Source organism: Nannospalax galili, unplaced genomic scaffold (genome assembly GCF_000622305.1).
Source record: "Nannospalax galili isolate Female #2095 unplaced genomic scaffold, S.galili_v1.0 scaffold734, whole genome shotgun sequence".
Classification (NCBI taxonomy): Eukaryota; Metazoa; Chordata; class Mammalia; order Rodentia; family Spalacidae; genus Nannospalax; species Nannospalax galili.
In genome coordinates, this window is record NW_008337073.1 from 5,222,110 (window position 1) to 5,238,110 (window position 16,001).

Sequence of the window (16,001 nt, forward strand, 5' to 3'; positions counted from 1 at the left end):
CTGATTTACTGCTAATAGATTTTTTAACATCTAGAAGGAAGTTAGCATGAGTTGTATGGGATAAGACAATATCATGGAGACAAACAAAAATGTTTCCTCTTACCCTTTCTCTGATGCTTCGAATTAACTGAATTTTAGGGCACTTTTTAGGTCCAGATGAAATGTCTAGCCAGTTTTCAAAGTTCCTTGTATGTACACAATCGCCTTGAAATGTGCACCTAAAAAAAAAACACCAGGCAATGTCAGCAACTATACACACATATTAGTTACAACTTCCTCACACCCAGCTTCAGTACAAATGCTTTATAGAGTGTATTATTTTGTTTTTTCTAAATATCTTTATTACTTTTATTTACATATATGAGTATATTGCCTACATGTATGTAAGTGCATACGTCGTGCAATGCCCATGGAGGTCAGAGGAGAGTGTTGAATTCCCTTGGAACTGGAGTTACAGACTGTTGTTAACCATCATGTGGGTGCTGGGAATCGAACCCAGGTCTTTTACAAGAGCAGCCAGTGCTCTTAACCAATGAGTTGTCTCTCCAGCCTCTGGATTATTGGTTTTGAGTCAGAATATGAAACTGAAGCTCAAATCATGAAAGGCAACAAGGAAATAGCAGAGGCTTTATTTCATTATTTATTTATTGTCATGTCTAGGAACAAAGAACAAATGTCAACAACACGTTGAACGTAGACTGTTGAGCCATCTCTCACAATGACATCGCCAAATACATTCAACCAAAGCACATTCTCTCAAGGATTAAAAAATAAAGAGCTCCCTTGTATAAATACTTACTAGAAGATATCCCAAGAAAAGGGTTTACATATTGGGTAGATTTTAGATTTGTAACACATTACCAGATTATCAACCTATTCGGTAATTCATTTTGTGCTAATGTTTTGTGCTTTGCAGCATGATGATTAAATGAAAATATTTCAAGGGCAGAGTCTGCCCAAGAATATAAGACATTCCCTAACCATCTGCTCCAGAACATTTATTTAGACAGATACCAAATTATATCAAAAGATATGGGTAAAACATTTTGCAAGCCACTTTCCCAGGTCAGCCAGCTCAGAAGATGCCCCAAATAAAATTTAAGTTGTTTCCAGGGCCAAGCACAATGATAAAAAGATGCTCACACACTGAGACCACTGGCTTCCTTGATGCATCGGTCACTCTAGGTCACACTAACTGTGGAACCTTTGTCTTACCAACAAGAACCTTTGCCAACCCAACAAGAAGCATGAAGACCAAGTGTCACATTATCTTCAAATGGCCTAGTACTGAATGGGATCAAGAGCAGCTTGAATTGCACCCCGGCAAAGCAAAGATTTAAATGAAGGTGGTAGGAACCAGCCACTGTGAGGTTTTAAACCCCACCCCACCCCAAACCCATGATTTGTGAGATTCAAAAGTGTCCAAATGGTGACCACAACCACTGAGTGACAGTGCAGTGAGTTAAGAATGGGCCCAAACAATACACTTGACTTCAAAAGTATTTTATTTCTTCTTCTTCTTCTTTCTCTTTTTAATTCTTCTTAACAATTTAGGCCTCCTGGCTTCAGCTTTGAGTTCTATGCTAATTTGAATATGACAAAAATAGAACAGGAAGTCAGTGAGTTTCACTAACCACCAAGCACATAACTGTTAGCTTGTCATCCACTGGGGAACCTGGTTCCCTGTAGGCACACCTCTGTCCTGACTCCCCCCACATCTGTGTCAGTCCTTAACCAACATTATAACCAAAAGGATTTTCATTAGTGATTCTCCAAGGCCATAAATCTACCTGACCCTTGATGGCTTGCTCATCCGTCACAGACATTAAGTTCAAATTAAACCTCTTTCAATGTCAGAGAGTTTGCAAGTTCTGTGGTACTGAAGCACAGAGAACCGCGAGGCTGGTTCCCTTATTTGTACCTGAAAAAAAAGATCGCAACCGTCAAAAACTCCCTGCCTCTCCCGGGCACTCTGGTTTCTATCAAGGCTTTTTTTTTTTTTTTCCTGCCTATAAGGAAGAGGGGGAAAAAAAAATTAAGCCAATTCTACAGAGACTGGAGTACAAATATTTTTGCAGACTCTTAATGCTGCCTGGGAGTCAAGGCCTAAGGCTGCCAAAAAAACAAGTGTAAAATATTTCATACAAATAGTGCTACGATTTGCCAATTTGTAGGCAGAAAAAGCAGTCATGCCACTGAGTTATCACTCCCTTCTCTGAACTCCTATAGCATTTCTTGTTGGAGCCACACGTCTTGGTATTTAATCATATGCTGCCTTGAATTACAACTTAACTGTTTCATATGTCCATGCCATTTCTCCCTGAGTAAGCACTAAGCTCTTCAAAGGAAGGGAGAGCATCTCTAATGTTTCTTTAGCAAATCCCTCAGTGTCTGGCAGCATGAGATGCAAATACTAGGGTTTCAATAAATAGTTTTGAATGAATGGATGAAATATGAAATCTCTATAGGTTCTTTCTGTTGGTGATTTTTCTTTCTAGAGCTTTGATTTATGTCTGACTCCTCTTTCTGGCAAAGGGACTATTTTCCACATAAGCTAAAAGTTCGAATCTGAGAATCAAATTAGGAGTTGAGGTTAAACTCTTTTTTTGAAAAAGAAAAAAGGGACAGTATATATGATGAGCCTTTTACTTCCTATTCCACACGAGGGAGAAACAAGCTGTATATTACCCACCTAAACATAAATTCTTTGTTTATATGTTTTAAAAGTCATTTCTGAAATTTCTCAACTCCCATTCCTTGCCTTTCTCCAGCTAAAAAAAAAATTTAAAGCAAACCATGACACCAAGAATATATAACCAGATGGTCAACCAACAACAGTATCTTATTATTTCTCAAATATTGCAGATTGTAAAATCTTTACAACAGCACATTACCCACACATTCAAATTTCTCAAGGAAGGGGAGCAGATCTTCAGCTCCCACATTTTAGTAAACAAGACCAGTGACTTTGAAATGATTTCATTTGAAAGCTATCATTCTTATTCCTATGGCTCAATCATGGCAGTGGCCAAGTGAATAAACCCTTATGCCATTGTCCAAATAATGTCAAAATCCCACTGTTAGGCATGACATTTGGTGAGGCTGAGGCCCTAGTGTGCCCCTCCAAGATAGGCAGATATCTCTCTCTCTCTCTCTCTCTCTCTCTCTCTCTCTCTCTCTCTCGCCCGGGAGCCTGTCTGGGCTGCACTTACCACTCAACAGGAAATGGCCAACAGGATGGATTCACTATGAGTTTCCATATTGAGAATAGTTCTTCCTCCCTCCTTCTCTCTCTTCCTCCCTCCCTCCCTCTCCCCTCCCTCTCTCCCTCCTCTCTTCTTCCCTCTTCTCCTTCCCTCCCTCCCTCTCTCCATCTGGTTTGCATGGTTCTGGCGAGCTACGGCTCAAACTCAGGGTTTCATGCATGCCAGACAAGCCCTCTGGATTTCTTTTTATTTTTTTATTTTTTGAGACAGGGTCTTCTTGTAGCCCCAGCTGGCCTGGAACTCACTCTAAAGACCAGGTTGGCCTGGATCTCACAGAGATCTGCCTGCCTCTGCTTCCCAAGTGCTGGGTTGAACAGCATGCACCACCGCATCCAGCCATCTCAGGATTTCTTAACTGCCTTCATTTCCATTTTGCCAGGTTGTGAAATAGGAAGCTGGAGTCACATTAGCATGAGTGTCTTATGGAGACGATGACAGAGATGTTTTTATTTTCTTTGTTATAGTAGTATTGCTTCTTGCTATATCCTCTTTTGAGGAGCTGTCTTAGTCCACTTTATGTTGCTTTAAGAGAATATCTGGGCCTGCATAATTTATAAAGCATACAGATTTATTTCTTAAGAAGCTGGGGAGTCCAAGGTTGAGGGCTTGGACCTGGCAGGGTGCTTCTGGCTGTTTTATCCACAGGAGAAGGGTGAAAAGCAAAAGACAGTAAGAGGAGAGTCTGTATTCAGTCCCTTGCTCTTTCTGTTCACAATGACCTTAAGCATTCACAGAAGTGGGGCCCTTTTGACCTGAACACTTGCCACTAGGCTCCACCTCCCAACACTGTTGCACTGAGGTTTAAGTTTCCAATGTGCTTGTGAGAGGGACACGTTCAAACCACAGGATGCCACCTCTGACCCTAAAAATTCATATCCTCACCTGAAAACCACATTCATTCTAAATCAAAAGCCCTGATGTCTTACTTGGTCCAGTACTGACTCAAAATCCAGAGTTTCATTTAACGAAAATAAGAGCAAGCCCCAAAGCATGATGCACCCTGAGGCAAAAACCTCCTGCAGCTAAGCTGAAAGTAAACATATTATGTGTTTCCAGAATATTCCAAAACACCACAATGAAACAGATGTACAAGAGACAGTCCCACCCTCAAGGAGAACTAAGGAAGAAGAAAAACACAACTGGTTCCATGTATGTTGGAATCCTACAACCAACAGGATTAATAACATTAAATCTTGAGGCTCTAGAATAATCTCCTTTAACTCCACATCACACATCCTGGCACACTAGCTCACCAAGGACTCAGAAAACTCTGCTCTAAGATTATGATGGGCTCGGTTCATTCACTCAGCTCTCCAAGGCCCTACAGCTCTGAGGTCTCAGAAACAGCGCTATTTCTATGGTTCTCTACACATGACACTTGTGAAGAGTCTCTAGGAACTCTTTCCTTGTCCCCTGTAGAAAGCAAGTTTCTGCACGGACTATCAGACTGTTGTGACAGCCTTTTGAATTTAGATGGAGGCACTCCCAGCCTCCCAGCTCCTGAACTCTATGTAGCTGTAGAATTAGCACCAGGTAGATGTTACTTTGGCCTATCACATGCACCGTCAAGAACGGCAGCCCAAACTGCTTCCGGGCCTATCTCAGCCACAGCTGGGGTGACCAAAGGGTACTGAACCAGAATGCAAGGAGCAGAGTTTCAAGTGGCCTGAGTGCTGAGGTCTAAGGGCATCTATCTAAAGATATTACCCTCAAGGTCCTCACCTGCTTTGAAGAAATGTCTTTGAGGTCATCTTCCTATTATCTTGGGGACTGGAACTTAGCTGCCATGGTAATTTCTAGCAAATGGTCCTTGGTCACACCCCCAATTTCATCTTCTAAGAATGCCTTTTCATTCTTCATATGGCCAGCTGACAATTTTCCAAAGCTTTCCACCCTGCTTCCTTTTTAATTACAAACTCCACACAAATTATTTTTGCTCTCTCACATCTTACTATATTCAATTAAGAGCTATCATATAGCTCCTTCAGTAGTTAGCTTAGAAATGTCTTCTACCAGAGACCCCTGGTCTGCCTTCCACAAAGTCCTTGGCCATGGGCACAGTTCCACCAACTTCTTTGAAATGATGTAATGATATGGTGGTTTGAATGAGAAATGTTCCCAAGGGCTCATGTACTTGAACACTTGACCCCCCAGTTGGAGGTACTGTTTGGGAAGGTTATGGAAACTTTAAGACGTGGATCCTCACTGTGGGAAGTATGCCACTGGGAGTGGGCTCTGAAGGTTTATAGCCTTAGTCTACTTCCTGTTCTCTTCTCTTCCCTTCCTCTGTGTGGGTGAAAATGTGACCTGTCAGCTTCCTGCTCCTGCACCACAGTGTGCCTTCCTCAACTTGACGTCCCTCTAGAAACATAAGCTAAAATAAACCCTTTTTTTCTTAGATTGCTTTTGGTCATGGTATTTTATCACAGCAATAGAAAAGTGACTAGTGTAGACGCCCTTTATTCCCATTTCCAAAACCTTGCTCCTCACTTCCAACCAAAGCCTCAACAGAAGAGCCCTCACCATCCATATTTCTACCGATATTTTGATCATGGCCATATAAGCAATCTCTAAGAGTTTCCACAGTTCCAGACCTTCTCCTCATTGCTGGTCTTCTAAGCCCTCGTCAGAGTCACTATTAACACCACAACTGAGGCTTCTTCTTTCCTGTTGCCCCAGATTCTTCCAGCTTCCACTCAAGACCAGTTCCAAAGCCAGTTCCACATTGTCAGGTATTTATTAAATCATCAACCCTGCTTCTCAGTACTAATTATGTGTCTAGGTCCATTTTGTATAATTATAACAGGACACTGAAGAGTAGGTAATTTGTAAAGAAAGAACAGAGATTTATTCTTTACAGTTCTAGGGGTTAAGAAGTCCAAGGCTGAAGTCCACAGACCTGGCAAGGGCCTTCTTGATACCTCATTCTATGGTAGAAAGTGGAAGGGTAAGAAAAAGCAAGAGAATGAACTTGAAGTCTCAAGCCTGTCTATAACGGCACTGATCCATTCATGAGGTCAGAGACCTCGTGACCTAAACAACCCCTACCTCCCAACTCCATAGCACTGAGGATTAGCTTTACAACACATGCTTTGTAGAGGACATATTTAAACCATGCTGGGATCTATGTGAAAGTCAAAAGACTCCAATCACCACTTTACTTTTTTAGCTCCTATTTCTGGTTAGATCTCATGCCTACACAATAAAGTCAATAAGTGTATTCAAGTCTATTTGCAAATTAGAAAGTAAAACTGCCCAAATGCAAAGAAAAGATTACCCAAAGAAAAAAAAATGTTAATTAAAAAAAAAAAAAAAAAAAACAACCAACTTTCCTTAGGTGAAAAGCCCTGTATGTGGTAACAATTAGTGCATGAAACTATTTAAAAAGCCTGTTCTCAGATTACCATGTGTTATGGAGCTTAATTTATTCACAATAATAATAGAGTTTAATACTGGCACTTAAATATGATGAAAGTACGAGCCACCCCTCCCCCTCCCCTAATTCAGAAAACATGTTCCAGTTCTACCCTAGTGACAAACAGGGAAGTTCCGGAAACTTCCAAGTATCCTATTTGAAATTCAGAAGAAACTACTTTGATATAGTGAGATTGCTTCCTAAATAAATAGAAATATGTGTTTTCCTTAACATCCCTGAGCAATGACCCCACCAAACAAGAGATGGAGGAGATAGCATTCATGTTGGGTGGTACTGTTTGGAGTACTTACAGATAAATCTCACAAGAGCCTCATTCTATAGGAATGAAACAGGCTCAGAGGCATACAGGCACATTCCCCATCACCTAGCTGTGGAGTGGCAGAAATTTGACTTCAGAGACACACACTTGACCACCTAGCTGCATGGCTTCCTAGGACCCAAACCACCATTTTATACAGTGCACAGGATGAAACCCTTCAGAGTTCCTCCTAGCTTCCTGGGGCTTCAACAGAACTTAGAAAGTAGGGCTAGGCTAGGACAAGACAGTGAAGGGAGCCCCAGGGCCAAAGAACATAGAGGGTGAAGCAGTCTTTAGAATGAAAAGAACAGCTAGGGTTTGCAAGAGAAACACTGAACTGGGGGAGTCTAAGAGGCCTTGAATTCTCATCTATCAATAATAAACACAGAGCATCCAGCTCAGCTAGAGGTTACAATTCCAAGGGGAACCAGCCTCACAAATCTATTGTGCTCCAAAAAATTGCTTGCAAACCATCTGTTTATAATATAGAATATATTTCTTCCAAGAAATAATGTTATAAGCAGTGATTAGGTTTCCAGGTTAGGCCACAAAACCTATTTACCCATAATGTAACTTTGATATTATATATCTTCAATAAAAGAGTAGCAGGAAACAAGGAGATCGCAGCTGTTTGCATCATATAGCAGCTTTTCTTTTTCTTTACTTATTTGTGTTTCTGCTCAGTTGGTAGTCTGGGAATGATGCCCAGCTGGATCGACTTTTAAATTTATTATTATAGTATTGTATTTGTATAGCATTTCTATTTTTTTAAATGGGCATAGTTTAAATTATTAATTGTTTTCATGCCAACATAAAGACTAGGAAGAGCCGCTTCTGAAAATGAGTTGGTTTCCAGGCAGGTGAAGAGCCCATGTGCTTGGATGGGGTATGTGGGGGGAACCTTGAGGATCTGACTCTATTAGGCTAGAATCTCTCAGTAAAAATTTACCACTTACTCAACCTTGAAATAGAAACTCTGAACTCAGAAATGCAACTTCTACTTCCTGCCACTAGAATTTCATCAGCATCCTCTAATCTAATTGTTCACCAAGAGCAGACAGTCCCTGAAGGAATCTGATAACTAAATATCAGGTAATTGGCTTGAATGTGGGGTGAGCATGACCTGTTCCAAAAGATTCTCCACTGATACAATATCAGAAAACTTTTAACAAGCCAAGGATCCATCTTCTTTCTCTCACATAGGCAGCTGCATCCACACAGAGGGATGGTTTTGCTCCAAGAGCATCCCAAGGTCTTTTGCTAAGTGATTTGAAACAGCTGTCGGTGTCTTTAAGAAAGGCACACCCCCCCCCCAAAGGAGGGACCAGGTGGTCCCAGAATCAGGCGACTTAAATTACAGTTGCCAGTCCACAAGATGAAGGAGTCAGACTCCATTAAATGAAAAAGAATAGGAAGTCCCTGTGACAAACTAAACTCTGAATCCAAGGCACCCAGAGTCAGGAAGCGGGAATGCCAAAATACAAGACCAAAATAACTTGCTAGGAAAGCTGAAAAATTGAATCTCTATCACTGGAGTTTCAAGTCAGTCTACATGATAAAACTATGCTAATAGCACAGACAATCTAGACTGTTTTTAAAAGCAAAAATGTCTAGCATGCCAGGCAATGTCTTTTCATGTGATTTGATTCATTTATCCTTCACAATAAACCTATGATACAGCTACTGTAATTGTCCTTGCTTAACAGAGAGAGGGAAACTGAGACCTACAAGATGTCTTATTGGTCTCCTAAAGTCATAGTAAGTGGAGAAACTGCAATAGCAAATCAAGGACTGTGGCTTCACAGTAACCTGCCCTTCTCTCGTAGTCCATTTTGTGTCACTATGACAGCATGCCAGGAGTGGGAAATTTGAAAAAGAATAAAGAAATTAATTTCTTACAGCTCCAGGACCTAGGAAGTCCAAGGTCAAATGGCCACATCAGGTCAGAGTCTTCTTACTGCATTATCCCACAGAGGAAGGAGGTGTGGCAAGGGAAGGCACATGTGCACAAAATGGCAGGAAATTAGAATTGCAGTCTGAATTTCTTTCATAACTAGCATTAGCCCATTCATAAGAGTGGAGCCCTCATGACCTAAACCCTTTCTATTAGGTTCCACCTTCCAATACTATTGCACCAGGGATCATGTTTCCAACACATGCTTTTGTGAGGGGACACATTCAACCATGGCACCTTCCCACTGCCATGGATCTAGCACTTTTCCTAAGGTCAGTGGGAGTAACTCATTACCCTTCAGAACCAATTCACAAAATAGGCGTCATTGTTACCGCCTCTGTGTCAGAGAAAAGGAAGCTGAGGTGCAGGGAGGTTATTGAGCATGTCTGGCAACAGCACCCACACTCTTTCTACTATATCACATTGTTCAAAGATTTCATAGCCTTTGAACACTATATGTTCCAAAGTGATAGTAAACTGGTTCTCCCAGGGCATAGCCATATAGGAAAATACAGGTTCTTCTTCTATTACATTTTCAAAGTGACTGTTTGGAATATTAATGTTCGAGTAGGGGGTTATTGCCAAGCAATTTGAGAAGCCTAAGTTCATAAAACTAAACAATGTCTGTGTATTAGGCTGTCTCAGAGCACTGAGTATGCAGCTGTGCTTTGCAACTTTCCCAGACAAGGATGAGTGATGCTTCTGCTCTGAACACTTTTGCTGACGGTTATCATGGGAGACTAGAAACTAGTCGCACACATCAAGAAGTGCTGCCCAACTTTGGTTGACTAGGCAATAATTCATGTGGCAGAATCTGAAAACTTTATGTCTTTATTGGCTAAACAACACAAAATGTTAGTGACAAGAGAGGGATTTGAATGATAAGGTTGACGAGATGCCCGTTTGCATAGCTTCTCTGTACCAGCTCAATGCCCAGTGTACTTTTCTATGCACAAAGGCAGGCATAGTGCAAGGCTTCTTAGAAGATTCGTACTGCTCTCCCTCCTCCCAAGAGTAGGGGTTCTTTGGGGTCTCCTCATGCCTTGAGCAAAGCTATTAGAGCATTTGTTTGCTGTCCATTTCCCACACTAAACTTCACAAGCTTCTCCAGGGTACAGTCGAGTTCATCTTTGTTTTCCCCCAGGACCTAGTACAGGGCCTGGCCCACGGCTGGTACTCAACAAAGGTTAGCTAAATTGGATTAAGAATTAAAATTTAAAGGGACTAAATTCTTGTCTGTGTCTCCATGATACCAGCCTAAGTCATTTCTTTGATTTTTGTTCACTAGGTCGTCCTGTTAACTGGCATGGTGGAAAATCAGCCTTTGTCTTGAAACTTGGAGCTGTTTAACACACATGAAACACATTTGCAGACTGAAACGCTCACACAAAAGGGATTTGTGGCTTTTGCCCCATGTGGTTCTTTAGCGAGTGATGAGTGTACTAAAAGTTGTCGTTTTTCATTTCCAAATGCAGACCTTATACTGAAGAGTGTAAGGAAGGTGTTTAGAAAAACCAAGTAGAGGAAATTGCCAGGCGTAGTGGTGCACACCTTTAATAACAGCACTGTGGGTCTCTGTGAGTCCAAGGCCAGCCTAGTCTACATAGCGAGTTCCAGGTCAGCTGGAGCTACAGGCAGACCCTGTCTCAAAAAGACCGAAAAAAAACCAAAACAAAACTAGGTGGGATAGAAAAATGATGCCTCTTGGCTCAGGAAGGTCTGGGTTCCACCTCTCTCCCACACACGACCTTGTCACTAGGGACACAGTTCTTAGCCCCTGTGGGCCTCAGTTTCTCCCAGCACAGGACATGTAGACATGATATTACAACTCTTCCTCTTGAGACTCATATCAATTCCCACCTCGCCTATCAGAAGCACACGCTCCACACAGCAGAATAAAAACATTCAAACATTACAAGATGTTACAAAAGCAAAAAACCTAGACTGGCAGGCCTCAGGATGCAGATCTGAACATTGTGTTTGAATGTGGAGGAGTTGCTGGGAACAGGACAAATCTGAGGTCAGAGAGACAAGTGAAAACATTTGAGGAATTTTTAAAAGCCAATCAATACATACTTATGAAAATGCATGCTGCCTCAGATAAGGTCACTTCAAAAAGAACCCATTCCATTAAAACATATATTTACTAAAAGGGGTGCTCTTAATGGGGCTTGTTGGAAATCAGAGCACCACTCACAGAGATGGCATGGGTAAGTACTGGGGTTGGGATGCCGAGGCCCGATGAGTTCAGTTGCCACCTCTACCAAACTGGCTTCTGAGCAAAGTGAGCATCTCTCTGTGCAGTCATTGCCCACTGCCTCAGAGGCCAATAGTGGAGCTGTGTCCCTTAATACTTTTAGCACCTCTTCACCTTCTCCTTTGCAATAAATAGGCTTAACCCACACTTTCTCTAGTAGCTGACAAAGGAGATAAAGACCCTGGAAAGACTCATCTTGGCCCCAGACCCCACTCTGGTGTGGAAGGCTCCCCATCTCCTTCCAGCACTCACAGTAACCCAGATGCACAGGTTCAGGCTGTGCCAGCGTCACTCAGGAATGCCCCAAGGCCAGCGCAGCACACTTCTCTCTGCTCCCCACTGCTTCCACCCTACAGACAGTTGTCCTACTTGTGTCTGCGCAATTAGTCCGCACAATGGGGTCCTCACACAAGGAGGAGGGGCCACCCCCAAATCCCATTATTATCATTATCGCTGTCATCGGAACTGTACTGAACCATAAAGAAGTGTCACCACATGAGCTTTAAGCCTGGGATCTACACAAGGACACATCCTCTACTGGAAAGAAAGGAGGAACAAAGAATGATCTTCACATCAAATTGTCTTCCTGGTCACTCCACTAAATGCTATGGTGCCTTCGAAGCTGAATGTGTTCCTTCAGGTCCAGTAAGGCCTTCCAGGACCCCCAGTTTAAAGCTGTCAACCTATCAGCACCCCTCGTTCCCTTTCTTGAGTTTATTCAGTACTGCTTGCTATCAGCTACACCATTTCCTTATTGATTTTTGTACTGCAGCATCCCTACCACCAACCCCTGATGACATGCCCGGCTAGAACCTTAGAATGCCATCAAACTTGGAAATCATCTTTTGCAGGAGCAATTAGTTAAGAAGCTCAAGATAATATTATCCTGGGCTTTAGGTTGTGCAGTGACTAGTACCCTCCTAAGAGAAAATAGAGAAAGATTGGAGTGCAAACAAGAAAGGAGGCCACATGAGACTGAGGCAGAGTCATTCTACTATGAGCCAAGGAACACCAGAAGCCACTGAAAGTTGGGACTAGTGAGGACAGAGCCTCCTCTAGAGCCTCCAGAGGGAATCTGGCCCTGCTGATACCTTGATTTCAGGCTTCTGGTTTCTAGAACTGTGACAGAAACATTTGTGCTGTTATAAACCACAAACTTTGTGGTGATGTGTTATGGCAACTCCATGCAAAGGACCTCCATGGAAGTAAGGTTATTGGTCTATGCAACTCACTGGGAGTCACATGCTGAGAATCTGAGAGCTGGGGACTATGTCTGACACACAGTAGGTGCTCAAGAAGTATCTGTTGAATGAATGTGCAGGAGCTTCAAGGGAGAGTGGCTTGTACAGCTGGAGAGGCCCTCACGTCCATCCTCTTTCTCATGTACACTGGTTATTATGAAATGTCCTTGGGGTCATGTACTCCAGCTTTGCCTTTCTGGGAAACACCATTTCAGGAAACACCTGTCTCTTTGACTCTTTCCTACAGTGGTAGATAAAGATGGCTTGGAAACTGGAGATAAGCTTAGATTTGTGTCCTCTGGAGGCTGGTGAAGAATGGCTTCCAAAGATTTCCACATCCTAATCCCTGGGACTATGTCACCTTATTTGTCAAACAAGGCTCTCTAAGTGGGCTCACTTTGCTGGAGTTAGCTACTTGAGAGGCCCCCCTCACAATGAAAACAGACACACTGGGGCTTTGGAAGAGCACAGTCATAAGTACTGTGCAGCAGGGACTGTTGCCAGCAAGTTTTAGGGCAATGGCATCCTGGTGGGCAGGGTTCCCATAGGGCTGACAGTCAGTCCAGAATTCTCAAAGGCGTGCCTTTTAGAGGAAAGGCCTCAAGACAGGAGAGCAAGGAAGGCACTTGTGATGTGCTTCCAGCCAGTTCTTCACAGATTTCCGTTTCTCTCCTGTATTAAGATCGCCTCTGTTTCCTCCCAGTCCTTCAGCAAATCTGACAGGGAGTTAGGCCACAGGGCTTGCTGTTAGGCTGAGTTGAGAAATGATCCCTTTCACAATCTCACGTGTGGTGCAGCCTAACAGCAGCTGAAGACTTAAAAACAGATACTAGAGGTTGCCTGAAGGTCTTCAACTATCACCATGGAAAATACACACAGTAGACTATGGGGGGCTTATAATTATATGAATAATTGAGAAGAGTATCCAGAAACCCATAATTAACATGTTGAGGGCTCTGTCTCCACTCTGTGGAATTTTTTTTTAACTTTTACAAAAACTTTACTGAGAATTTCATACATGCATATAAGGTGTTTTGATCAAGTCCATGCCTACTCTGTCCCCTCCAACATTTCCCCCTTTGAAGAGGTAACCCTAAAATCTTTTAAGGATTAGATACTAGCTCCCAAATACTTTTGACATTTTTGGCCTTTGGAACAGAGTATGTTGCTAACAGGCCCAAGGACATTTTGACTTTTAGCCAAGAAACTGGCTACATTTCTTTGGGATCTTTGTACCCTAACTGGCTAGCCAATTCCTACCTCCTATTCTTATCACACCATCCACTGAAGGGGTTACCCAAATTGCCAATAGGGAATAGGGACGTAGACCGCTCTGGCTTCTTCCATGCTGAACAGGGTCGCAGGGTGAGGGTCTATCTAAAAGAATCCCAAATTGGATAACTCTTGTCTCTAAAGGGAAAAGAAAGTGAATAGGAGATGTGAAGGAGAAGTAAAGGCAAGAGTAACTAGCATTACAAGTTCTAGACAGGAAACTAGAAAAAAGTCAGAAAAGGGCAATTTTCAAATGTTCATATGAGAGTCCACTGGAGTTTCTGGACAAGGGGACTGGCCCATGTGGCTGTTTGTACATGGTCTGTTTTCTGAGGAGGATCTAGTCCTGATTCCATTATGTGACTGAAACCCAGTAGACCCCATGGTGGCACTGGAAGAGATGGGAAAAAACATGAAATCTGAAGAAACGGCCACCCAAGTAGCAAGTAGATGACCTAGGAAGAGATGTGAAATAAACTCATTCTACAAAATGGGCGGGGGAGGGGGGTGCTCAGTAGAGCTGATGCTTAACTTAATGCAGTTCACCTTTCAGGCTGCCATGATGATAATCTTTACAAGACACAACTATTTTAAAGACACAGTCCTTTGTCTAAAGCCTTTTAATGAGTTCCCAACACATACTAATTAAGACTAAACTCAGAGCCTATCACTTCCTATCCCACCCAGTACTCTAATCCCCTTCCTTCCTTCCTTCCTTCCTTCCTTCCTTCCTTCCTTCCTTCTCAGTGTCCTAGAGACAAAATCCAATATGCCACTCCCTAAACAGACCTCAGGCTGAGCTGCTTCTCAATCCCTCTGCTCTGGGTGAGAGCCTACTCAGGCTTCCAGGCCCAAATATTAAGACCACCCTCTCTCTGAAGCTGAGGGCAACCCTGGGTGTTCACTCCTTGACTTCCTAGTCCATAGTTGACACTATTCCAGTGCTTCCCATGAGCCAGCCCCTGCTGAGGAATTCATGGAAATTACATGATTTAATCCCCTCAGCAGCCCATGGGGTTCTCTCACATCCTATTCAGTAAAGGACACCTCTGTCCATTTGGTCACCCAAGCCAGGTGCCTGCACACGTTCCCCTGTAATCACAACAGACAATTCCCACATTGCTGGTTATGGACTCATCCCTACAAGCGAGACTCTGTTCTGCCATCTCTCAGAAGCCCTCCCCTATCTGACCTGGGTGCCTAGTCCAGTGCCTGGGCCATGGGAATACTCCAGTATTATTTGGATGTCACTTCTTTCCCTTCTGAGGTCTTGGCTCAAAGGAAAAAGAATATATCTTCCAGAAAAACGGTGGCCACCTTGATCTTTTATTTTTCATTTTATGACCCTATTTTTAGCGTGTCAGACTCAAGGGGGATTCCAATTAATCACCAAGTCCTGTCAGTGCTAGCTTCCAAAGAGCTCTCCAATCTACCCACTCCTTCCTACTATCACTCTAATCCAGGCCTCAGTTTCTTGCTCATCTACAATCACTTGTTGACTGATTTGTCAGCTCCCAGGGGTGCCTTAAAGTCCACCTTGCACCCACCCTAGAGTATTTACTCTAAAACAGGCTCAGCTGCTCTGTTCTGCTGTGAGCCAAACAATGACTCCCCAAGGTACTTGCAACAAAGTCCAGGTTCTTTAACAAGGTTTATGAGACTTCCCTCATCTGTCCTTGTTCTCCACACCCCATCATGTCCCACCACTCCCCTGCTGTGAGCTCATCCACACTTTGCTTCAGGCCAGGCTCTCACAGAGCTCCTCTCACACTCCTGAGTCCTTCAGCCAGCTTCCCTGCTGTAACTTCCTGTGCTTCAGGCTCAGCTGAGTTATCCCTTCCTCCAGGAAGCATCCCTCAATCTTTTACATATGGGTCAGATAGTCTTTATGTACCTTCATGAAATGCTCATTTCCTCCATGCCTAGCCTTATTACATTCTGTTTTCCTACCTCCTTTACTTACTGAGAGATTGGATTCATGTTCCCAAGTCCTCAATCCCTCTTGTACTAAAATCACAGATCTATATAGACCTCTGCCAGGCCATTTTATAACATCACCTACTAGACAGAAGAGATCTAGTATATTCCTCTACCCCACTCATAGGGCTTGACTACATAGCTTGCTTTAGCAGTAAACATGATATGAACAGAGGCTCTGGGTACACTGTGTAGCTTAGCTCGGCATCTTATCTTATACATCTGCCTTAACAAGAGTTATGTACAGAATGAAAGACATGTGAAACAGACCTGACTTTATTTAACCTACAGCTCGACACA

At 42.9% G+C, this 16,001-nt stretch overlaps 1 protein-coding gene across 1 annotated transcript in view; it reads right to left on the minus strand.

Moving 5' to 3' along the window:
- Plxnc1 (plexin C1) overlaps window positions 1-16,001 on the minus strand; it is a 162,803-nt gene that overhangs the window by 105,591 nt on the left and 41,211 nt on the right. The window contains exon 5 of the mRNA XM_008832087.3: window positions 104-218. Coding sequence (XP_008830309.1) covers window positions 104-218 — 115 coding nt within the window. The remainder of the gene's footprint in view (window positions 1-103; window positions 219-16,001) is intronic.